General features: G+C 37.1%; 1 protein-coding gene across 1 annotated transcript; it reads right to left on the minus strand.

Annotated features, from left to right (window-relative positions):
• On the minus strand, positions 1 to 25054 carry LOC140139976 (sialidase-3-like). The gene is made up of 10 exons (XM_072161781.1): positions 24980 to 25054; positions 17734 to 17918; positions 17099 to 17138; positions 13970 to 14137; positions 12763 to 12895; positions 9614 to 9698; positions 8198 to 8281; positions 3972 to 4105; positions 3095 to 3289; positions 1 to 2585 (listed from the first exon to the last, which is right to left on the minus strand). Exons 2-10 carry the CDS (start codon positions 17915 to 17917, stop codon positions 2208 to 2210), a joined length of 1401 nt encoding a protein of 466 aa, XP_072017882.1. The 5' UTR covers position 17918; positions 24980 to 25054; the 3' UTR covers positions 1 to 2207.
• Between the last annotated feature and the right edge of the window lie 256 nt (positions 25055 to 25310).

Raw genomic sequence — 25310 nt, forward strand, 5'->3', positions numbered from 1 at the left:
CTTAAAGGCACGCAATGCTTGCATGGTTTACACTGTTGATCGAATGATCAGTCCTCGTGAATATGCAAGAAGCCTCATTGCACACAAAGCACAGGGGACTTTATCCTGTTGGTGAATCGCTTTGGTATAGACTATAAATAATTTGGTCCTGTGTATGGAAATATTTGGACTGCCAGAACTTACAAAAAAGGCAAATAACTTATTGTCCTGATTAAAAGAGTTTAAACTTCCAAACTACACTATGTTTCGCTCACCTGGAATGTTTAGATCGACTAGCATCGTCAGCAGATGATGATGCTGTGATGGTATCTTGTCTACAATCAGGATAGTCCCTACTGATGATGTCATAACCCTTTCATCATAATCATTTTATCTATACAACTGCGTAAATTTTAGTCCTGTTACAAGTGATTTTTTCTAAAGTTTAAACTGACTTTCAGCTCAAAATTTTAACTAAGCTTGAACTTGCCTTTTGTTGAATGAGGGTGTTGTATGTTGGCAATTCCAGTCCATCGCGATTTAGTTCTTGATCTTGATGGCCTCCTGCACTAGACGGGGGTACTCTCTATCATACGTCTTCTGATGGGTGTCATCACACATTGAATTTCAAAGTTAGTTGAATTTTTGTACTGAAAGTGAGTTTAAACTTTTAGAAATTGTTTATCAACAGAGCACATATGAACTTACATTCGAGTACTGTAATTACAAGTGGTTAGTCAAATAAGTGTGTTTATCCTTGGTGTAAAACTGCATGGAATTAGCTCAGCACAGACAGAAATCTCTATACAACTTTATTCCATAAACTGCTGAATTCCTCAATGGAGTCTTTACACTAGTCTAACTCATGAATATCTTACACCAAGGATACACACCAAAGGGTATCACAAAAGTTGCCTTCTACAGTAAATATAATGCTAAATAATCTGTTGGTGACCAATCAACCAGAAGGAAGGATCAAGTACCATCACTCCCATGATGGCCTTTGACCAAGATGGCCGAAAATGTCGGGTCAGTAAAAATTGAATTGGTTTTGGCAAGAAGAACATTATGTGACCAATCAACCAGAAGGAAGGATCAAGTACCATCACTCCGATGATGGCCTTTGACCAAGATGGCCGAAACTGTCAGGTCAGTAAGAATTGAATTGGTTTTGGCAAGAAGAACATTATGTTAATTTAAGCTAAATAAAAAAAGTTTATATTGCCCTTTCCTGAACGACCCAAATTTGACAATTTCAAACGAAGTTTTTACTGTACAAAAGTTTTGAAAAGTGGAAAATTTTTGATTTTCAGAATTTCTTTCTTTTTAGATTTGTTTTAAATATTCATTCATATTCATAATTGACACTTCTACCCAGAACATATTTAAATACTTTAAAATAGTCATACCCATATATTAAGCTCTGAAGTCCTAGTGTTTACAATGAATAATGGCACAAAAAAAAAAGAACTTCTTTTGTTAGGCCTAATAAAAAGCTATACAAAGTAATGGTCGATAGTTAATTGGTGTTCGTCAGAGTGGCAAGATTTCCGTTTTCTAAATGTCAAATTCTGTATTTTTTAAAGTTTAAAGATTCTAGGGAAATCTGACCATTCAATTTATGTTATGTAGACCACTCTCGTTATTGTGAGATCATGGGACTGAACAGGGAATAAAATAGCAAAATTATGACCACTAACTGGCCCTATAAAGGCAAATAAAAGGAATTGAAGGAAATATCAGACAAAGATGGTGTTTGTTTGGGCCCAAGTTTTGCTAAATGTACATTCAAAATAGCCAATATAATTGTGGAAATAAGATTAATATTGCAAAATTGAATAACCCTCCCCTTTTTCGTTTTCTACTCCAATTCGGTGATATTTTTCTGTTTTGCGTAATAATGAAAATACTTGCCAGTATGTGAACACACAACTTATAAGACCACAGGCGTTGCCGTTTGAGGAGAGCTAGAGTGATTGCTCCCCATCACTCCCCTCAAATAAAGCTGTGGAGAGCTTTTTATTGCTTGCCTACCTTTGGTGTAACAATAATAACCACTTATAGGCCTATACAGTACATTAAAATGCTCTCCTAGTACTCTTCTGTAGCACTCAAGGAGAGCGATTTAAAGCTCCCTGCAAATTTCAAACGGCAAAGCATGAGACCGTAAGCATTTTATGACGATGGTGTTGATGTCTGCACTCTCACACTTTCGTTGGTTCTTCTCATCACTTCCTTTGCATTAAACATAGTAAAGGATAAAGTCTCCCAGAAAAGAAGAGTCCACTCTCAAACAAAATACCAAATTTCAGCTCGTGGCTTTCCCTAGAGGGCGCTTTCTGCACCTGCCCCTCTTGCTCCTCACCCGCTTCCTGTGGATTTGAGATGAAGGCCATGTCTGAGTATCCGCTAGCCATCCGCCATATTGTCCATGGTTTGCTCCAGTTCTGACACCCGTCTTTGCTGAGACGAATGCCCATTTTGAAGCGCAAATATCTAGTAGCGGGATTTGAGAAAAGTGCCCACGTTTGGTGTGTTTCGATTAAAGGTGCCATCTGTTGAGTGGATGAAGTTATTCTTGGTGCTGGAAAGCCTAGAAGACTGCCCTGAAATGTTGAAAAAAAATGAGCATGACTCCATTAGTAAGTTGAACAAAGGTTTGCAGCCTCAATTTCGATTCTCACAGAAATATTCAAGTCTTGTTTCAAAAGAACCAGGAGCAATTTCTGAAGAATATACAATATGCATACCAGCACTATACTGCATCATGTTCATAACTGGAACCAAGCAATTTGTTTCAGAAAATTACCACAACTAGAACCAATTTGCAGGGCCATTGGCGGCTTTTCGAGGGCAAGTTTGCTCCCTGTGTCCGCTTATTTCAAGGCTGGCAAATATCGCTTTAAAAAAAATAAAAATGACAAAAAGGTAAGTATATTGTCAAACAAGTTCCCTGTTAGTACAAATAATGCCAGCCCAACACGTATTTCGACCACCGACTTTGGTGCGCACAGTGAAGTCAACACTGCATAGCAACAATTTTGGCAAGCAAACAAGCCCATCTTTCTTTCCATCTTTTTTTAAGTATTATGTCAAAAAAAGAAATAAAAAATACCTGGCAGCCTGGCGCGCCCCCTCTGGCAGGGTTCACATAGCCACATTCATTATACGCTTGTTCCACAAGGTTCCCAGGTAGCTGGGGAGGTTCAAATTTTAATCCACCATCATAGCTGAAAGCCTGAGCTCTTGGATGCTCTGGGTGTAAGGTACGAGAATTCATGCACAGTTGGTTCTCTTGCAATTCGAGAATCTGAAAAAAAATACACAAGAGTAGGTTTAGAAAAAACAAACAGATTTTAATAGTGAAATTACATAAGATCATTGCATTTTACAGAAAAAGTTCATTATGCTTACCTACCCTTGCTTCACATATATGTATATCACATTAAGATCTCATTTCACCATGACCATCGCTGTCACTTCCGAATAGCAACACGAGTTTTAAGTCTATACATGCTTATTGCATATGTGACACGATCTAGTCCATGGGGGCCAAAGGCGGCAAATTTGAAACTGAGATAAAGGTAAAAATATGGAGTAAAAAATAGTAAAATACATAAACAAATAGACATCACAAAACTACATAACTTTAGAACCAAGTATGCTAGACCTTTGGTGTTTTCAGTAAATGATAGTCTATTGTATGTATAATGTAATAATTACAGTAACTCAATTTTCAAAAATGCCTCCTTTGGCCCCCATGGACCAGATCGTGTCACATATGTGCCATCATCTCTCTTCAATCATGTTTACTTACCGTTGCTTCAGATGCATATATAGCCCTAAAGTACCCATTTCCAAGATAAGGCACATGACCTCCTCATGTACCCATGATCATTGCTGTATATCACCATAGAATGGCAACATGAGTTTTAAGTCTATATTTGCTTAGTGCATATGTGCCATCATCTCTCTTCATTATATTTACTCACCGTTGCTTCACATGTATGAATAGCCCTCAAGTATCCATCCTCATGATAAGGCACATGACCTCCTCGTGTCCAAGTCTCTGCATGATCATCACTGTATATTATCATGGAATGGTCACATGTGTTGAGTCTACTTGCTGTAAATTGTGAAATACAAAAAACAAAATTTCATCATCGGTAGATTTATGGTAATTTCAAAGAATTCACAAGGGAGAATACTAATTTTATGCAACGCTTCTTAAAACACAATGGAGATCATCTATATTGGACCTACAATATTATGGCACATTGTCTGCTTGGAATGTCTGGCACTTGCTGACAAATTCCTTATTTATATATGACTAATATGTGACCCGCTCGGACAAAACCAGGAACAAGTTGCATTTTTGACATTTCATGATTTGAATAAAAATGTAAGCCCTAGACAGTTATACCAACATTATATTATCTTGGTAGGATGATTTACGCAGATGATACACAAGTTTATGTCATTTTGAAACAGGATGATTATGCGTCTCTCATTCCCAAACTTGAACGCTGCATCACTGATATAAAAGCATGGTCTACTGCAAATGACTTGAAGCTAAACAAAGATAAAACAGAGGTCCTTCACATCACATCGAAGTTCAGAAAATCATCTTCCTTATCTTCTGTGAATATTGCAAGTGTACCAGTAGAACCTGTGAAATCTGCCCGTAATCTGGGAGTCATTGTTGCAGATGATCTCAGCATGGATCTTTACATCAATAATATATGTCGCTCTGCCTCCTTTTCTCTGTACAAAATTGGTCGCATTCGCAATTATCTGGACGAAAAGTCAACTGAAACTTTAGTTCATGCTTTTATCACATGTCATCTTGATCGGTGCAACAGCCTTTTATATGGCCTTCCTGACTCTCTCATCTCAAAGCTTCAACGAATTCAAAATTCTGCTGCTAGACTTGTTTCGTGCACTCGCTTCCATGATCACATCACTCCTGTACTGCAAAAACTTCACTGGCTTCCTGTCAAATATCGTATTATGTACAAAATTCTTCTCCTCGCTTATAAATGTTTTCATGGACTTGCTCCAGACTACCTTGCTGATTTGATTCAGGAATACAAACCTCGAAATCTACGATCATCCTCAAAATGCTATCTCGTCTCTACATCAGTTGCTACTATTTCTTATGGACAGAGATCTTTTTATTTCGCTGCTCCTGAACTTTGGAACAATTTACCATATAATGTAAAAACTCTAAGACTCTTGTACAATTTAAATGTTCCTTAAAACACATTTGTTTACTCTAGCATTTTGTAACAATTGATTTATCTCATGTTTTACTTTGTTCATTTATATCACATGCACAAATTGTTTATAGGTTGTATTGTGTAGGTATTGTTTGTTATTTGTTTATTCATGTTTTAAGCGCTAAGGGACTTCGGTGTAAAGCGCTGTATAAGAGTCGTATTATTATTATTATTATTATTATAAATAGCATAAATAATTTCCAAGACATGGATAATTTTCGATTTTTATTTGGGTGCGCCGTCGGATATCACATTACCGGTGCAGCCGGTCAATGTGTGCAATTGGTCAAGCTTTCATCAGATGTGGCTCTGACTTCTTCAGGATTGCCAGTAATATTCGACGGTGCACCCAAATAAAAATCAATTGTTATGGAATCCCGTCGTGAAAGCCTATCTACTAACATGGATAATTTTGTAAATGATATCTTGATATTTTTCCAAAATTCTTATTCTGAGTAATTGGCCAATTAGTTTCTTACCTTACACATGATTGAATAGGGATAATCATAGTTCAACTGTTAATTATTGATTAAACCTCTTTTTAAAATAAGTACTTTCAAGGAATTGAAAGACCACATAGGCCCACATCCACAGTCAAATACCATAAAATTAAGAATTCCAAAATTTGATTTTTTTTTATGGGAATGTCACCTTTAAACTCAAAAACATGCTTGGTAACTTGTTCCGGGGTTTGTTGGAGTGGTCACATAAACATACATCTATTGTGTAGGATACTTTACTTTACTTTACTTTAATCCACCACTTTTGCCTTTCATAGCGTCATGGGGAAATGTAACTTTCTTTCCTGGGCGAGTCGGGTAGCCTCACTCATGGGAATCCCATAACTTGCGAGTACTTCCTTTACTCCATCTGCCCACCTCTTCCTTGGTCTTCCTCTAGCCCTAGTTCCTGTTGTTTTGCTGTTATATGTTCTTGATGCAGGTTGGCTAGGGGCCATTCGCATAAGGTGACCGAACCATCTAACTTGTTGTTTTGCAACATATTCTGTGATTGGTGTGGTGCCCACCATCTTCCTGATATCCTCATTCCTGATTTTATCCCTCCTTGACTTATTAGCTGCTCTTCTTAGGCATCTCATTTCACAGGTGATGAGCTTTTGGGTTGTTCTTTTGTTGAGAGTCCCATGTTTGGCACTGGTAGCAGAGAGTTGGGAAAAATATGGCATTGATGAGTTTTGCTTTTGTATCCATCGGTATTGCAGGATGTGTGAGAAGCGGGCCTAGTTGGTAGATAATATTATTGGCCTTTTGACATCGTGTCTCTATTTCTCTGGTGATACTTCCATCCTCAGAAAAGATACTTCCCAAGTACTTAAACTCCTTTGTCTGTTTAAGCTTGCTGTTGTTGATGGTGATGTCAGTATCCTTGGGTAATCGACTAACCACCATAGTCTCTGTTTTGGCTATGCTGACTTTCATGCCATATTTCTCACAAGCTGCATTTAGTTTGTTGGTATGGTCTTGAAGTCCTGCTGAATCCTTGTGGATGAGACTCTGGTCATCTGCAAAGAGAAGCTCATTTATTTCTCCACTAGTTGGATTTGCTTCCTGGCGATCTTTTCCATATAAATCAAGAAGAGCAGTGGCGACAGCACACAGCCTTGACGTACCCCTGATGTTACTGGGAACCACTTTGACTGCCCACTTCTGGTTCTCACCATGCATTTGCTGTCTTTATATAGAGCTCTGACATTATCTAGCAGTTGACCTCTTATACCATAGCCCTCCATTACAGCCCACAACTGTTCTCTATCCACCCGATCAAAAGCCTTTTCTTGGTCTACAAACACCATGTGCAGCTCCTGGTTGAACTCGATACACTTTTCACACAACTGTCGTAGCGCATAAAAATGGCATCTGTACATCCCCTGTTTTTTCTGAAGCCAAATTGTGTTTCACTTAGTTGCAGCTCCACAAGGGGTCGAATTCTTCTCTCTATGATCTTTGCAAACATCTTGCCGGCGTGACTCAGCAAGGAGATGCCCCTGTATTTTTCACAATCTCTCTTGCTTCCTTTCTTTTTCCAGATAGGAATCACTATCGCCTTTTGCCAGTCATCAGGTGCTGCTCTCTCCTCCCATGCTGCATTGAAGACTCTAGTAAGCCACTTGATTCCAACATGCCCACATGCTTGGATGGCTTCTGTTGTTATATCGTCAGTACCGGCTGCTTTATTTTTGGCACTTTCTTTCACAACAGCTCGAACTTCATCTTCCAAGATAGAGGGTTCCTCTTCATCAGGAAAACCTGGATTGAAGGGTTCCTGGGAGCGTTGACTATCCCTGAAGTTGAGGAGACCATCAAAATATTCCTCCCATTAGGTATGTATAGGATTATAGATTAAAATCATGTCTTCCATAAGGGGTGTATGGATTTCAATTGGAATAGCCCAATTATTGCATTAGTACAAGTTCATCAGATTTGTAAAAAAAAAAAAACAATTTAGAATTTTTGCTTCACAAAACCAAGTGAATTTACTCAGTGCTTCATTGCAATTCATCCTAGTCCATCAAGAAGGACCACACTATAAAAATAATAGCATGGTCCTTCTTGATAGATTAATTCATTACAGTTTTATACCAAGTTGATGGTCGGCCAATCAGAAAAGACATACTACATAGTTAGTGAAAGTAGCCTACTGCCAAGCTATGGTTGTCTAACTCATATCTTCACTTTAATCACCAATCAGAATGGAGCTTTGCAAATAATTCACCCCCATTTTTTGCATGGTGAAATTATTCTAACAATGTTGCTGATTGGTCAAACTGATAATGAAAACTTCTTTTTGGCCATTTGGCAGGTAGTTCTCATAGGGTTAAGTCCAGCATTGATGTAACCACTCAACCCGACATTGCCCTTATGCCCTCACCCTCCTGGTAATCTACAATGTCAAAATTATTCTAAATTAATGTCATATACCTTTTTGAGATGCTTCTGGTTTCAAATTAAATTTCCCTGGTACGACTAATCTTCCCGATTTCAGCTGAATCCCATGTCCTGGACCTGAGATAAACAAACAAACAAATAAACACAATAACAAAATAATCAGGGTCTTAGCTAGGATTTGACAAGTGCCTGTCATTTTTATCAAAACTGCTTCTTCAAAATTCCCAGATTCAGAGGATGTTTAAAGACATTCCCATAACCAAATGGGGTTTCTGACCTTGGTATGTCTGGCTTTTGTGCACATGTGGCACAGTTGACCATACCTTGCATTGGGATTGTGTGCAAATATCTGGTGTTTTCATCCTTTTATTTAACATTCAAAACACTGAAAATAGCTAGAGTAACCAAAATTGGCCGGTAGACACAAATGTTTACTTTTATTTGGGCTAAAAGAATGTAAAATAGAAAATTGGTCCAGTTAAGGGATCTAGAATGAGCGTTTATGGCGTTTCGACAGTATTTTTTTGTGGGACATGAGAGCACCTAAGGCGTATAAAATTGCATTCTGAATCTGAAGCATGTCTTTCTGATATCAAATAATTTTCATTTTTGAAATTCACGATATAATACAAATTTTATGACAAATTATTAAAATTTGATATTTTTGATATATAACAGTCCTCGAAATAAATTTTATAAATCTAATGATATATTCTTAAAGTGTATGTAGCTGGGAGGAAAAGCCGACGATCAATTGAAGATTTTGACCTTTTATATTGAAGATATGGATTTTTTCCCAAAAGACCAATTTTTTTTTGTGTTTTGGGAAAAAATCCATATCTTTATCTAAAGGTCAAAATTTTCAATTGATCGTCGCTTTTTCATCCCACCTACATACACTTTAAGTATAAATCATCAGATTTATAAAGTTTACTTCAAGTACTGTTAAATATCAAAATATCAATTTTTAATGATTTGCCATAAAATGTGTATATTGTGAATTTCAAAAAATGAAAATTATTTGATATCAGAAGGACATTCTTCGTATTCAGAATGCAATTCGATATGTCTGATGTGCTCTAATATCCCACAATAAATACTGTCCAAACGTTCATACCCCTTCCCTTAACACAATATTTCACCTTTATTTTGGAATAAAATAGCATAAAATTGAAAAAACAATTACACTCTTTGCATGTAATTGACGCATTAACACAGCCAAAATGATGCCCACTAAATCTTTTTGGCCCCTCGGACAACTGACTCTGGAATGCCCCATGAAGATCACACTGGTGCCCTGGACACACACCCCACATTACCCCCTAACTACGCCCCTGAACGAAGATAGAAAACAGTACATCATGCAAAGTACCTATGTGAAGAGCGAAAAGGGCACTTATCAAACTAGCCCCTACATGTGAAGAGAGAAGAAGGCACTTATCTACATACCTGATGCATAGAATGATGCATCTGATGAACCCAGCACACAGTCTGTTATATCTTCTCTTGACCAGGTTTCACCCCAATCGGTGCTCTGAGGTGAAAATGAGTGATTATTGACAGTGGTAGCACCAAAGGCGGGGAGGTTACATACTGTTGTATCTAAAAAGGCTGCCGTGGTGTGATTTTCATTATCATTGTTGTATTCTATATTGTTATTTTATATTTCAGGATGCTTTTTTCTTTTGTGAAAGGACATGAGATTGTAATATTGTGATAAAACCTCAAAATTAATCTATAAAGCTAAAAGGGCATTTCGTGATCCACAGCCTTATTCCATATGATTTACCTCATTATGTTTGAAAAGTTGAGATTTTTATACTGGAAACCGCTGGCTACGTTTGTTTGTTTGTTTTATTTCTTCTTTTGCCTGGGTTACTCATTCAGTGGATGTTTTAAGGTATCCTCTGTTCTTCCATGAGGCCCAGGGGTCACATAAAAATATACATCAAAATACACATTAAAATATACATCAAGATACATCAAAATATTTTAACAGAATCTTTAAATACATAGGATCCATAAATATAGGCATACACAATCATGAACTTAAAATGGGCAAACTAACCCATATTTACAATTTTAAAATAAATAACCAACACAGCTCATCAAATTTAAATACAAAACACTTTTATCAAAATTATAAAATTCAAAATTCAGAAATTGCACGCAAAACCCAAACAAATCGTGGGGAATTTTTCAACAAAAGGAAAGATGTCAGATTTCCAAAATACTGCATAAAAGGCATGTTTTTGACACAAAATAATCAAACAGTAAAAAGATTTGAGACAGCATAGTCTTAATTTAACAAGAAAATTCATCATTTAGTATTTGAAATAAATAAACACATTTCACAAATTATAAAACAATTAAAGATTTTGAACATACTAAAACTTGATAATGCAAGAAATTTCATCAAAATTCAGAAATTGCACGCAAAAACCCAAACAAAACTTGGGAATATTTCAACAAAAGAAAAGATTTCAGATTTCCAAAATACTGCATAAAAGGCATGTTTTTGAAACAAATTAATCAAACCGTTAAAAAAAATTTGAGACAGCATAGTTTTTATACAACAAGAAAATTCATCATTTAGTATTTGAAATAAATAAACATTTCACAAAGATTTTGAACATACTAAAACTTGATATTGTAAGAAATTTCATCAGCATTTCAATTGAATACCTGAGTGGAAGAAGGGCCCAACTCCATCAAAACTGTTTTTGAGATATTAAGAAAAACTTAATATTTGGAAAAGTTTTATGGGCAGAATGTTTTCATCTTCAGGGGACCTTTAATACATGAACATACAATATTACATACATTCAAACTTATATATAATGTTTCCATGGCAATGGTACAGGTCTTAATACGAGCTGGAGTTGGGCCTTTCTTCCACTAATATACTGCAAGTGCCAGTTCCGTAAGCTGATGTGTTATAAAGATTACAGAAATTCGATAATTATCCATTAATTGCACAAGTAGAAGCATATAATATGTTAGCATTGTAGTGAAAAGCAGATATCATGGATGAACAAAATTCCTCTTTAACCAAATATTTGTGGAAGAAGGGCCCAACTCCATGGAGTTGGGCCTTTCTTCCACTTAGGTATTCAATTATTAAATATACACATTTCAAAACTAAAACTTTGATTTCAACATTGGCCAAATACAAGCTTAAGGCCATGTTCACAAAAAGATTTGTTTCTTAATACATTTTTCACAATTAAATGTTGCTAATATTAAATATTGCTAATATTACACATTTAAAAACCTGTTTTTGAAAATGGAAGTGCTGGCTGGTATTGGATATTTCAGATCAGATTGCAGACTATTCCATGCTTTGGCCCCCCTGAACAGGAAAGAATGTCTTCCAGCTTCAGTTCTGGGTTTAAAATTGAGAGCTATATTACCGTGTGAGCTACCTCTTGTATTATGGCCATGATTGTTTCTTTGTGTACCAAAACAAAAATTTCTTGCAGATTAATTCGTTTTGCAAACGAAATTACAACAGTGGCCTATGGAACAGTGTAATACACATAATCATGCATAACTCGCAAATGCAAAATCGGAATCAATTGAAATTTTGGGAATAAGCTTTTTTTGTGGATATCTGATGAAAAATGTCACAAAAAGAGGATGATAGGATCACAAAATCCTCCTTTAATTTTACAGTGTACCTCCTCACAATTAATTTTTTTTTAATCACAAGGCAGCCTGTTAAGATATGACAGTATGTGATGTACTGCAGACGACGATTTTCGCATGGCACTTCTCTTGGAAAAGCAAAAATTGGGCTATTCCATTTAAGGTTGGTCTGAACCCTGAAATTATGGAAAATTTTGGGCCTCATAACTTCTAAATTGTTGGTCTAAAGTATATAAAAGTATACATATTTAGAATGGCAAAGACTTGATAAGTTCATCTGTGAGGTCAAATTTGGGCCAAAATCCCATTTTTGGCCCAAAATCCCAAAAATAATGGTTTTGGCCCACTTCATTTTCGTGCATCCTAGCAAAAAAATTCTTGGGCTAAAATTTTTTTTATATTAATTTTTAAAAACTAGATCAAAATATCTAGGACCCGTTTTTTCATTTTTTTGAATTTCGACCAACTTTGAGAAATTTGCACCAAAAATGGTCAAAAAATGCTGATTTTTCAAAAAAATCATAAAAAAGTCTGATTTTGGCCCAAATTTCAAATATCTTTGGTGAGGCCCGAAAGTTTCCATAATTCCAGGGTTCAGACCAACCTTAAGGTTAGCAACTATTTTAAACTGTTCAGATAGAGCATCTGTTGCCATTTAGTAGTTCAGAGCATCTTATTGCATTGATCATTTCATAACGATTGTTTAGAAGAATTCAAATATATCACAGATATACTTTTGTAGGTCCTGTGGTTCTTGAGTTATGTTGTAAAGAACATCATGCTGAGAAAGATTCAACCGGGATCTTCCCTTGAGGGACAGTGAGTTTTAAATGAAACTCCTAATGTGCTAATTCCATTTTAAATTCATACTCCCCTGTGGAAGATATTGCCAAAATCTTCCACAGGGGGAGTGTATATTGTAAATGGAATAGCCCAATTACATCACTAACCTTAACAATGTTTATTTTTTGGTCAAATTTCTTCCCGATAAAATCACAGCAGCGTGTGCCAGGCACTAGTAGAATGAAGATGACCATGATGGTGTTTGTTTCTCGATCAATGATTGGTACAGGATTGGCACATCTGTGCAAAAATAAACAAAAAAGAGAAAATAAAAGCAACAATAGCACATTGACTCAAAGAAATGTGGTCTGACCACCACAGAGTTGACTGTTGTATATTTGTACACTAGTACTCTTATATAGCAAGAACCATGAGCAAATGTTAGAAAAATGCGAACCATACATTAATTAGAGGTTAATGACTGCGCATCAGTTGTTTTGAGGGTATTGTGAAATATCTAAACATTGTGCTTTGGAACCGAGGAATATTCCGAGGGGCGCAGCTCTGAGGGATATTCCTCAGTTTTAAAACCGTCCTCAGTTTTAAAACCGTCACTTTTCACTTTTTTTTAATCAATTTACGTCGCATTTTCTTCTTTTAATTTGAAAACAGAACTCAATTTTAACTTTTATCTGTCGTTTTCCCTGTAAAAAATCGATTAGCCCATTAAGGAAATACCGCTAGCGACCAATCACACTAGCACGCAATCAAGCGATGTCCAAATACGGCGGCCAGCGTCCTCGTAAATTGTTCGAACGCGTAACACGTCACGTAACACGGTCATTGTAGAGCGTACTTTTAGCTACGTCACGAGACACGGTCATTTTACTTTTTCAATGACCTGCATTTGCGTCCGCGTATTTAAAAGTTATTCTCTGTGATTGGATCGCACTTGCTGCGTATATTAATTAGGTTATGAATTGTGTATAATTGCAAGGGCATGCACTCGATGAACTACACACAATGCTTTCGGATGCCCTCATTTTCTTACAGGTTGATACATTAGTTGACATTAGTGACAATTTTGTTATAAAAAACAATGAAATCATGGAATTTTGGCACCTACATCTGCACCAAACTGTGGCTCCACCTCATGATTACAATCCAACCGAGACCAGACCCAACCAGGAAAAAATGAAAGGTCTTATTATTTATTCTTACATTGTTTGCAAAATACTGGAGGGAGAAACAAAACTAAGCACATCTGCAGTTCCTGGATATCTTCTGTAATGTGAAACTGTGTATTCTGATCAACTTCCACGGTTGAGGGCATTTACCAACCCCCACCCCCCCCCCCACACACAAACATCTTACCTATAATTGTCATCATGTGCAACAACCTGTACAGGTCCCCATTTGACCTCTGACCCTAGTAATTGACCTTTCCTCATCACAATATCAGCTCTACTCCAATCCTGTATACCATGGCGCGCTTCAAAAAATGCAAAAAATGTGTCTTTGTGGTATAAAAGTCCTGGTAATCTGGTAAAAATAGTGGAAAATAAACCATAAATATATTAAAAAGGATGGTTAATTTGAAGAAAAGGACCACAAAAAAAGGAAATCCTGCAAAAGCAGGAAAATTCTCATGGCTGAATACACATAATCAACTGGAATTAAAAAAAAAGCGCAGTGATTTATAGTGCGCTACGCACAGGCACAATGCCTAGACGTTGATCCACAAGCCTCAGCACACTTTACAGGTTGTCGCTGACCACTACAGCCCACATCATACCACAATCCATTTTAATTCAGGGACTTTGCTGCTACAAAAGCGCACACCCTAGACATTCCACAAATAACCTTCGCAATCAGGATCAGCTCAGGCGAGTTTCGTACGGGTTACATTGAGACAATTAGCATTAAGTTCCTTGTCCAAGGGAATTTCAAGCTAACTCAATTTTCCACAAGAGCATATTAGGCACCGCCAGGGTTCGAACCCGCAACCTCTCACACCATAGTCGAATGCCTTATCGAATGAGCTAACTTGACTAGACTGCGTTAATATTAATCCAATTAGGCAAGTTGTATTCATACAATTTGTGTGTACCATATTGTATTGCTATTATATTTGACCTATTATAATTAAGCAAGCAGGCCAGACATCTTAGCTAAGTTACTCATTTCATGTAAACAAAAATAGCACAATCTGACCCCCCCCCCCCACTTTGGAGGTAACATGTATGTATGTATGGTCGTTAGACCCCCTTTTTCAGCATCACTGTCACCCAAGACCCCATATTTTGTTATGAGCACATGCTCTGTCACCCAAAGACCCAGTATTTAGTATTTGTATTTGTTTTATTGAAACTAAGAAACGAACCCTCTATTCAAATAAGGTCACTTCAAACACTAAAACATGTCAAGTTATCTATCACTGATTTTGTTACTTCTTTAGAAATAACATAACAATGAAAATGAGTGTAAAGTGGACCTCTAATTAATGCCCCTTTAATTGTGTTAATTAGAGAGAGAGAACATGGTATGTACGGAAGGGGTGTAAGGATTTTAGCAATAATTTTACATGTACTTATGGAACAAAATAAAAGTTTGATGATGTAGGCAGCTGATCCCTCCGGGGCACTTAACTTTAGAAGTGACGGTATGTGCCTGTCAACAGGCCCCCTCTTTTGAAGTCGACTACACCCGATGACCCCCTTTTTTAAAACTCATATCCGGGGACCCCCCTTTTTTGGAGGTGCGGCTACCCAATTACCCCTTTTTTTGGGGTCGCGTCTACCCAATGACCCCCCTTTTTCTAGAATTGCATCATCAAAATGCCACAAAATAATGCGGAAACTTTCAAATTCTTTTATTTTAGCAAATTTGTATTGGAAAATTGGGAACAATAAATAGAATTTTGTTCAATTTTTTCAAAATTTTCTACCCAATGATCCCTTTTTTGAAATGTTATACGTAATGACCCCCTTTTTTCAAAATTTTATACCCAATGACCCCCTTTTTCATTTTGTTTGTACCCAATGACCCCTCTTTTTTAAACAAGGTTGGCACATACCCGTCACTTCTAATGTTGAGTGCCCACCAAGGGCTGATCCCTCCTTCCCTGAAACATTAGTGTGAAATGATGAAAATAACAACCTGAAAGATCAACTTAGACCACTATGTTAACTATTTTATACAAATGTATTACACTTTCTGACCAGGGTTGTTGATTTTTTTTATTAAAAAAAATATCAGATTTTTTTTTTATTCCAAGAACTGAGTATACCCCATGATAAAGTCAAAAGAGTACCAGTGGAATGCTAGTCATATGCACAATCCTACCAAGTATTTACAAAAAACATGTTTTTACACGTGAAAATTTCAAATAAAAAGTTTGAAACAATCATGGGGAAAAACCTGTTGAATTCTGCACCTTGAAGATGAATTTCAGCAATATATAAAGTGACACCATAAAGGTATTTTAATTGTATCCAAAAGTTGTAGAAACATTAGGAATGAAGTAAAACAATCAATTTAAGAGAGAAAATAACTTACATTGATCAAAAATGATAAAACAATTGAAAAAGTTGATTTAAATCAGTGATTAAAAAACAAATCAAGTGATTTAAATCGCAAAACAACCCTGTTTCTGACACCCCTAATGACAGGACATTTATAGGATGTCATCATTACGTTTTATTACCTGGAGAGATTTGATCATGTCTCACCTCCTTTTTCAACCAAATCAACGGTAATAACTCTTGTAGTGAGGGATCAACATTTAACCACAAATTGCATCAGGCAAAACTCACTTCCTGGGAACTAAATACCACACAAGGTCATTTTTAAAGGCCCATTCAGTGATTTGCTCGTCCGGACGATCATAAAAATTATAAAAATTCAGATTTTGGTACATTTGTAATTGTCATAGTTGTGCTAACATAGCCTGCGAGTGGTTCAGCCGAAAGCCGTGTATTTAAGACAAAATAAGACATTTTACACGATTCTGTAATTTAGATACTGACAGTATCTAAATTAGCTACATGTATTTGAATGGGGCTTCAACTTCGTCAGTACTGCTGTTTTCTTTGTTTTTTGCCAAATGTGTCATTTCAAAAATACCAAATGACAATTTGAATGACTTATCCTTCACTTTTAAGCAATTTATAAACAATTTTAATTTTTTTACACTTGAGCTAGGATCTCTGAATGGGTCTTTAAGTAACTCATTGACCCATTTGCGTTATAAACTGCCTCTAGCTATAATGACATCCTTGTGATTTGGTCAACTCATTGACAGATACGAACCTCAGGAGGGCATTCCAATTTTCTCCAGGTAGTGAAACGTAATGTCAAACTTTTGATTTGTTCCCTTACTGGGTGAGTTGATGATGATATTAACTGAAATTTTTTAATTGCCTTCTTTGTCCTATTTGGATCCGTATTATTATTGTGTACGCACAGATAAAAATACATGCAACCGATGCTAGGATTACCTACCTAAATATAACATAGCCATCCATGAACATGTGGAAGACAACTGTAAAATAAAACACAAAAAATGAAATTGAATGTGTCACTTGTAATTGATATAAACGGAATCAGCCAAATTTGCCATGTTTGTTAGAGCAATAAATTATAACCCTTAAATTACTACCGCACAGTGACAACGCCTGGTAAATAATTATATTGTACAGGCAGGGAAGCTATATCAATTCACATGTATCTGCTATGCATGCTGCTATAAAATATACAAAATAGATTTGACATTTCTTTTCATTTAAACTTTTGATCCAAACACAAAGAAACAATTCCTACCTCGGAATTTTCAGATGGTAGGCCTACTCCATCTTTTATCAGCGAGTGAGTGACTGTATCAGGTTGCGATTTTCTTGACCTTTGACCTGATAAGACTCGTAGACTCCTGAAAGTTTGAACCGGCCGCTGTCTTTATTGAGAGATGGTTGGTTGGCTTTGCAGTTCACATCAAAGCCAACCAACCATCTCTCAACAAAAACAGGGGCCGGTTCAAACTTTCAGGAGTCTAGTCAATCTACGCGTCTGTTATCAGGTCAAAGGTCAAGAAAATCGCGACCCTTTCACACTCACTCACTCACTCGCTCACTCATACTGACCTTCTGGGCTCCATTTGCGATACACCAGCTTGACACCAACATACACGCTACAAGCAAAAAACACCACAGCTATTATTTTGGAGGCTATTCCAGGGATGCTTGCAATCAGGCATGTCATACACAGAAGGATAACTGTCACTATGAGGTATATATGACGACCCACTAACTCCTTCACTTTAGCCATCCTGTAACAGGCAAATAGAATATATTATTAGTCGCGTCGCAGAAGCGTGGATCATCATATTGGGGGGCACCGACTTTGATTGGGGGGGCACGGGTCTGGTAATTTTCTTATGGGATTTTGTATTATCAAATCTATTGGGGGCATGTGTCCCCATGCTCCTATAATGTTATGACACTGATATATATTGCAATGAAAAGACAAGGAACAAAGAAAGAAAAAGTGTGTAAAATAAGGCAAAAAAACCCTCAAAATTGGGAATAAAGCTAAAAATAGGAAATACATAGACATTTTTTTAACCAAAAAAAAAAGGGTAATTCTAAGGAAAATTCTCATGCCTGAATTGTATTGAAATCATGTTTTCTGGCAAAAAGGAACATAAAAAGTATATGAACATGTTTTTCACTATATAAGTACTTTTATGACTTTATTGAGTTGATTTTAGTTGGGAACCCAAAATGACTTGACTTAATTTGAATTGGGAACCCAAAATGACTTTGACTTAATTTGAGTTGGGAACCCAAAATTACCTGACTTGATTTGAGTTGGGAACCCAACATGACCTGACTAGGTTTCAGATGGGAACCCAACATGACTTGACTTGATTTGAGTTGGGAACCCAACATGACTTGACTTGAGTTGGGAACCCAAAATAACTTGACTTGATTTGAGTTGGGAACCCAACATGACTTGACTTGAGTTGGGAACCCAACATGACTTGATTTGAGTTGGGAACCCAACATGACTTGACTTGATTTGAGTTGGGAACCCAACATGACCTGACTAGGTTTGAGATGGGAACCCAACATGACTTGACTTGAGTTGGGAACCCAACATGACTTGACTTGAGTTGGGAACCCAAAATAACTTGACTTGATTTGAGTTGGGAACCCAACATGACTTGACTTGAGTTGGGAACCCAACATGACTTGATTTGAGTTGGGAACCCAACATGACTTGACTTGATTTGAGTTGAGAACCCAACATGACTTGACTTGGGAACCCAAAATAACTTGACTTGATTTGAGAACCCAACATGACAAGACTTGAGTTGGGAACCCAACATGACTTGATTTGAGTTGGGAACCCAACATGACTTGACTTGATTTGAGTTGGGAACCCAATATGACTTGACTAGATTTGAGTTGGGAACCCAACATGACTTGACTTGAGTTGGGAACCCAACATGACTTGACTTGAGTTGGGAGCCCAACATGACTTGACTTGAGTTGGGAACCCAACATGACTTGACTTGAGTTGGGAACCCAACATGACTTGACTTGAGTTGGGAACCCAACATGACTTGATTTGAGTTGGGAACCCAACATGACTTGACTTGATTTGAGTTGGGAACCCAACATGACTTGACTTGATTTGAGTTAAGAACCCAATATGACGACTAGATTTGAGTTGGGAACCCAACATGACTTGATTTGAGTTGGGGGGGAGACTTATTCACCTTCCTTCCTGTAAATACGGTTTTGGGTTTTTCTCTGTATATACGAAAGGCAAAATGAAAGCAGAAATTGCACTAAATCATATCATCTGCCATGACAAGCACAACCTTCTAGGGAATTATGCGTAATCATCCATTCCTTTTAACTTGAAGTGGTCTAATTTGGTGCAGTTCATGGCCTATACCAAAGTGGGATTCTGGTTGACTAAAAATCACATCATCCCTGCCCATCTGTATTATCCCACAGCCTCGCTAACTACACAGACAACGCGGATACATTGTTGATAATCGGTGACGAACAACGGTGAAACATGATATTGAATCCATAAATATAACACACAAACAGCATGTGTGATTGGTCGAGAGCCGGGCAACAGGCATTTACAATTTTAAATGCCAGGTGGCGTGGGTATGTGATCGCGGGATAAAGAAAATGAAGGAAAATTATGTTTTTTTAATAATGTTATTTTTTTGATGAAATAGAATTCACAAAATGTTCTGGTATGCATGAATTAGGCCTAAACAAAAATTGTTTGATTGGCGTAACCCGGCCCCCTAAAAATAGGCCCGACCCTAGACTTTTTTTCTTATTTTTTTTGCAAAAATGGATAAAAACAATATCAAAAGATTAAAACTTAAGTTGCCGACCCACCTACCCCTAATTATTTTTCATGTTATGCCAATCAAACAATTTTTTTTAGGCCTTCGGGGTTCATTCATGACTAAACGATTGTTTAGTCATGAAAATATATGAAAATGTTTTTCCATCACTAATTGTGAGAAAATGATTACTTGCTCAGTATGTCGTGTTCGGACACGCACGGACATCGCGTACATCACTTGCACAAACGTCCGTCAGTTCTGGTGAGGCTTGTTTACGACTGGAAAGCCGGGCATATGATATGGCATTTAAACATTGTTTATGCCCGCCTATCCAATTTTAGAAACAAATTAAGGAAGCAAATAGGAAAAATAACAAATATATTTGAAAATCTCCAAAAATCGGTGAGGGTGGGGATATAGGTATGAAAGTCAAACCTCAGTTAACACATTTGCTTGTCAGCCAAATCGGCCCAAATCGGGGCCCAAACACAATACATATTTTAGAGTATAGAAAATTAAAAGAACAGATTTGTAAAGGAAACCTACATAAATATGTTGTCTATACTTCACTGGAACCAAATAATATGATTTATTTTTGTGATGAGATTATAGCACATGGAATTTTAGATAGAATTTTGATACTCATTTCCACATAGAAAAGCTGCTCTCTATCATGAGACTATGCTGTTTTGTTTTTTAATTGATGCATTAAAAGCTTAAAAGTTGGCTGAATATTTTTGATGAAAGTCAACCTTTGACAAGATGTAACTTTGCAACAGAAAGTGCTATAAAAACGGTTTTCAGTTTAGGCTTGCTTTACTCAAGGGCTTTAATTTGGTATATAAAATAATGTGGTTTGATGGCAAATTTGAATTCACCTTTCATACCTAGATGATACATGTTTAATAAATAAATCCAAGTAAGGTAAATCATCCACAGTAAAGTGCTCAACCAAGAAGGGAGCTGGAATACATTTAAAATAGACTCGGTGATTTATTAAAGCATTATTTACAATATTGTTTCATGCAGGCTAGCTGAAGCGACCTACACTCATCAGAATATTCTGGCGAGTGTATTGTAAATAATGCTTTAATAAATCACCAAGTCTATTTTAAATGTACATGTTTAATATTTATTTTACTTGGCCTTATTATGCATTTTAACATTAACCATCATGTGTACGCACATGGCATCAAGAGTGTGCATAGGACATACAGTCTGTCCACATGGAAGTACAAAACATATCAGTGGCATCGGGGGTCGATGCTTAAAAAAAAAGCGACGCGTAAAGAGCGTGGTGCGCTTGGCAAGTACAAAACGTGCATCAGTTGACGCGCCAGAGAGCATGCCGTACAGAGTCTTAGCCAGAAATCAGAAACCACCCGTCCAAGCAGATACCAAAATTTGACTCTGAAATATAAAACAATGTGTCTATACCCGTGGAAGGGTCACTGGGGTCAAATATGTCTTGATTTGGCCTTTACATGTCATTCTGAATTTAGTCTCAAGTTCATATAACCTTAAAATCATCTGTTTTGTAAAATCCATTAAATCCACCCATCTAAAATTAGATTAGCCCGTCTTAAAGACGGGTGGACACATGGCTGGCTAAGACCTTGATGCCATACACACGCTACGCGCATTGCACTGAAATAATTATTCTCATACCTCCAGTTTCTGAGGTCTATAAATTTACAGACTGTGTTACTGTAAGAAGTTGTGGAAAATAATTCGCTTAATTTGTAAATGGAAATCTGCAAAGTATTAAAGGCTGTTGCTGCATGAATACTACTACTAGCATGACTAGTCTAGTAGTTTCCTTGTTCATGTTTGCAGCCGAGTGAGATGAGATTGTTATTTTTCATGTATTTAGGTAGGCTAGCACACATCACACACTATAGGTGGCGCTATTCGTCCATAGGGAAGTGGAATGTGCATGTACGGTCCAAAAATGGCTTTACTGTGGGGCTCAATGGAGAAAATCACTAAAAATTAATTTTGACAACCAAAACCTAGGTGATGTTGACTTATGTTGGTACTAGACTTCTCCGTAGTCCACTTGCCCATTTTGCATACTCTGGCTATTACATTTAAGCATAAAACTCTGATTTATATTGATTTGTGTGCAACTGATAGATTTTCACATCTGTATCTGATCTTTTCAGTCACCGCACTCCCTCTGTTTGTTAGCTTCCCAAGTGGACTACTGACTTTGCCTTGCGGTTAAGATTTTTAACACGGGACTCTAAGGAGAGTTAGGCCAATTTCTGGCCTAACTAAAATTGGTCATGATGTAATGCATCTTTAAATGGATCTGCCTTGTGATTGGTCGCCCATATCTCGCTATGGTTTTTCTTCCGGGGCCGCGCCATTACCATTAACTACACCGTACACAACTATCTGTGGTATTTGCGGCGCTTTTGTGTTGATGCGAAAGTTAATCTCTCATCAAACATCTGGCGCGTCTTGTACTATACCATGCTTAGTACTTGTGGTTAATGGACTGATAAACAAGTATGCTTGACAGTGTGTTTTTAGAGAGCAAAGTCCCGGGGTAAAGTTCTGCTTAAAATTCAAAGTCGATAGTCGGATTTTCTCATCAATAAACTGGTAGATTCCAAAATCAGAATTGTTCAGTATTAAAGTGAGCCATTATAATTATGCAAGATAGTGTTGCATTCAATTACTTTTATTGTCACTAATCATCTGATATTTTTAACTCTTTATGACCATTTTACTATTGAATACTTATTTTAATAAACATCAGTATAATTTTGAGTTCAACAAAATGGGTTCATCATGACTAATAATAACATATTTTAAATAAAATTCGACTATATGGCATAGTCTAATGTTGGTACTGGCATGATACTGGATTCATAAACTATCACATAGTGCAATCCATGTTCCACCAAGTCGACTCGATTTAGTTCAAAAGCAATTTGTGTGTAAATCAAGACCATCCAAAACAGCTTTCTTACAGTAGAGAATAGGAGGTCATCTGGGGTCACATACAGTAGTGTGCATTGTACATATATGTGCCTGCTGTCACAATTTCACACACAAAATTTTGGGCAATTTGATGACACTATTTTTGTCTGTAACTTCAAAAGTATATGCACTAGAAACATGATTGACCCCTTATTGTTTAGGTAATTTATTTCTCTTTCAAATGAAAGAACTTTTAGCTAAAAATATTGAACTTCAAAATTTTATGAACATCCCTAAATTTAGGTTAATTCATTTCAAGATATGACAGCTTACTGTTGCTTCTTCATTGAAATGACAATGTGCTGCCATGTCTAATGATGAATTAACCAATCAAGGGATCACAGACTTTCAGGCTTCTTCTTGGCCTTTCCTGTGATTCCTTCACTCTCACTTGTATTATGATTCTGTATGTATCCTATAAATTCCTTAGTGCCGTACTATTACGCTGACTTTTGTATTGGCGTGGAGGGCGATTTCGACCTCCTGGTTTGTTTACAAACAGAGAGGTAGACAAAAGACCGTTCCGCTTGTCCAAACACTCAACTCAAGTATCAGAAGGATGGTCCACAATAGCGTGATTCACCAGGGGCGTAGCCAGCCCTCTATGCCAGGGTGGGCAAGGCTCCAGAAATTTCCCCCAAGTTGGGAATTAAATAGGCGTGGGGTCCACTGGCGTGGGGTCCAGGGGCCGCTTTAGGGCCCCTGGTGGGAGTTCAGGGGCGGAGCCCCTGAAGCTCATGGGTTTTGGGCATTTTAATACCATGAGGTGAAGCCTCCTTGCATACATACATTTGTAACATTTTTGGTGAACATTTTACCATACAAAATACATTTCCCTTCTCAATCCGTATCTTCTGTAGACTGTTAACTTTTCTTTAATTCCTCAATGCATAGGAATGCTATCTAATTGCAGAGAGTCTTGTCTTCATGTCTTTCCTTTCACTTTCTTCCCCTTTCTCACATTCCTTCCCATCTATTACATTACTTAAATTATTTCCCTTTCTCCCCTTTGTGCTTTCCTTCTTCTTTACATTCTTTCTTCAATTTCTTCCCTTTCTCTCATTCCTTCCCCTTCCTTTAAATTACTTCCCCTAAATTACTTCCCCTTCTCTTCCGTAAGTTTCCCTTCCTTCTTCATTATATTCCAGTTTCTTCCCCTTTCTCTCATTCCTTCCCCCTTACATTAAATTACTTCCTTAAGTTTCCATTCCTTCTCTTTCCGTCTTCTTCATAATCAGTTTCTTCCCCTTTTTCTCATTTCTTCCCCCCTTCCATTTCACTCACTTAAATCACTTCCCCTCAATTAAGTTCCCGTCCCCTTCGTTAAATTCCCTGTCCTTCTTCATATTCTTCCCCTTTCTTTCACTCCTTCCCCCTGTGCATTTCCCCCAATAAACATGCAAGTTGGTTTTTTCCCTCTTTCGTTCCTCTTTCCCAATTCCTTCCCCCCATCCCTCTTGGACTTCCCTTTTGTTTGTTTCATTTCCCTCTTTTTATATTTATTCACGTTTCCTCTTTGTTGCTTTTCCTTCCCTCTTGACCCATTCTTTCCCCATTCCCTCTTCCTTTTCTCTTCTTTCCTTTCCCTTTTTCTTTTTTCCTTCTTTTCTTTCCCTTTCCTTTCTCTTTTTCCCTTCTCCTCTAAAATTTCCCCCAGATTTTTCCAGGGTGGGCGAGTCCCCCTAGCTACGGCTACGCCACTGTGATTCACGTAACATGAATTAGGGATTAAAAAGCTGTCACGTAGAACCATGTGCCATCAAGATTTCATATGGAAACAGTTCAGACCCAGAACATGATCATGTCAGAAATTAATATTTTGTTCTGGGTCTGATTATTCGGACTATAAATTCCTATGTTTTTTGCTATTTGATGAGTGAAAAAAATAAATGAATGAATGAGAAGTTAGATTTTAGATTTATTATGTGTGTGTCCCATCTATTCTTGTATTTCTACTCCAAGATATGAGTGAGAAGTTGTATATAAATAAATATAAACTATATTGATAGGCTTACGTTAACTAAAATCGGTGAAGTTTGCTCATTCTTTTCTTGACGAAATCGGAAAACTCCGCACTGTTTCTCTGTTTTTATTTAAAGCGCATGCGTACAAATAGCATGTCATCGATAATCTACGGAAGCCAAATGTGGTCACCACTCCACTTTTATAATTAGATTGAACGAGAGACGGATGCATATTAGTGCCATGCGCGTGACGTGTTACCTGAGACGAATATAACTAAAGTTTACTTCTTGGGAGGATTTCGAGACCCTACCATCCTCTTTTTATGACATGTTTTAGTAGATATCCACGAAAAAAGCGTATTCCCAAAATTTCAGTTGAATT

The sequence above is a fragment of the Amphiura filiformis genome, chromosome 18 (assembly GCF_039555335.1).
Source record: "Amphiura filiformis chromosome 18, Afil_fr2py, whole genome shotgun sequence".
In the NCBI taxonomy this organism is placed as follows: Eukaryota; Metazoa; Echinodermata; class Ophiuroidea; order Amphilepidida; family Amphiuridae; genus Amphiura; species Amphiura filiformis.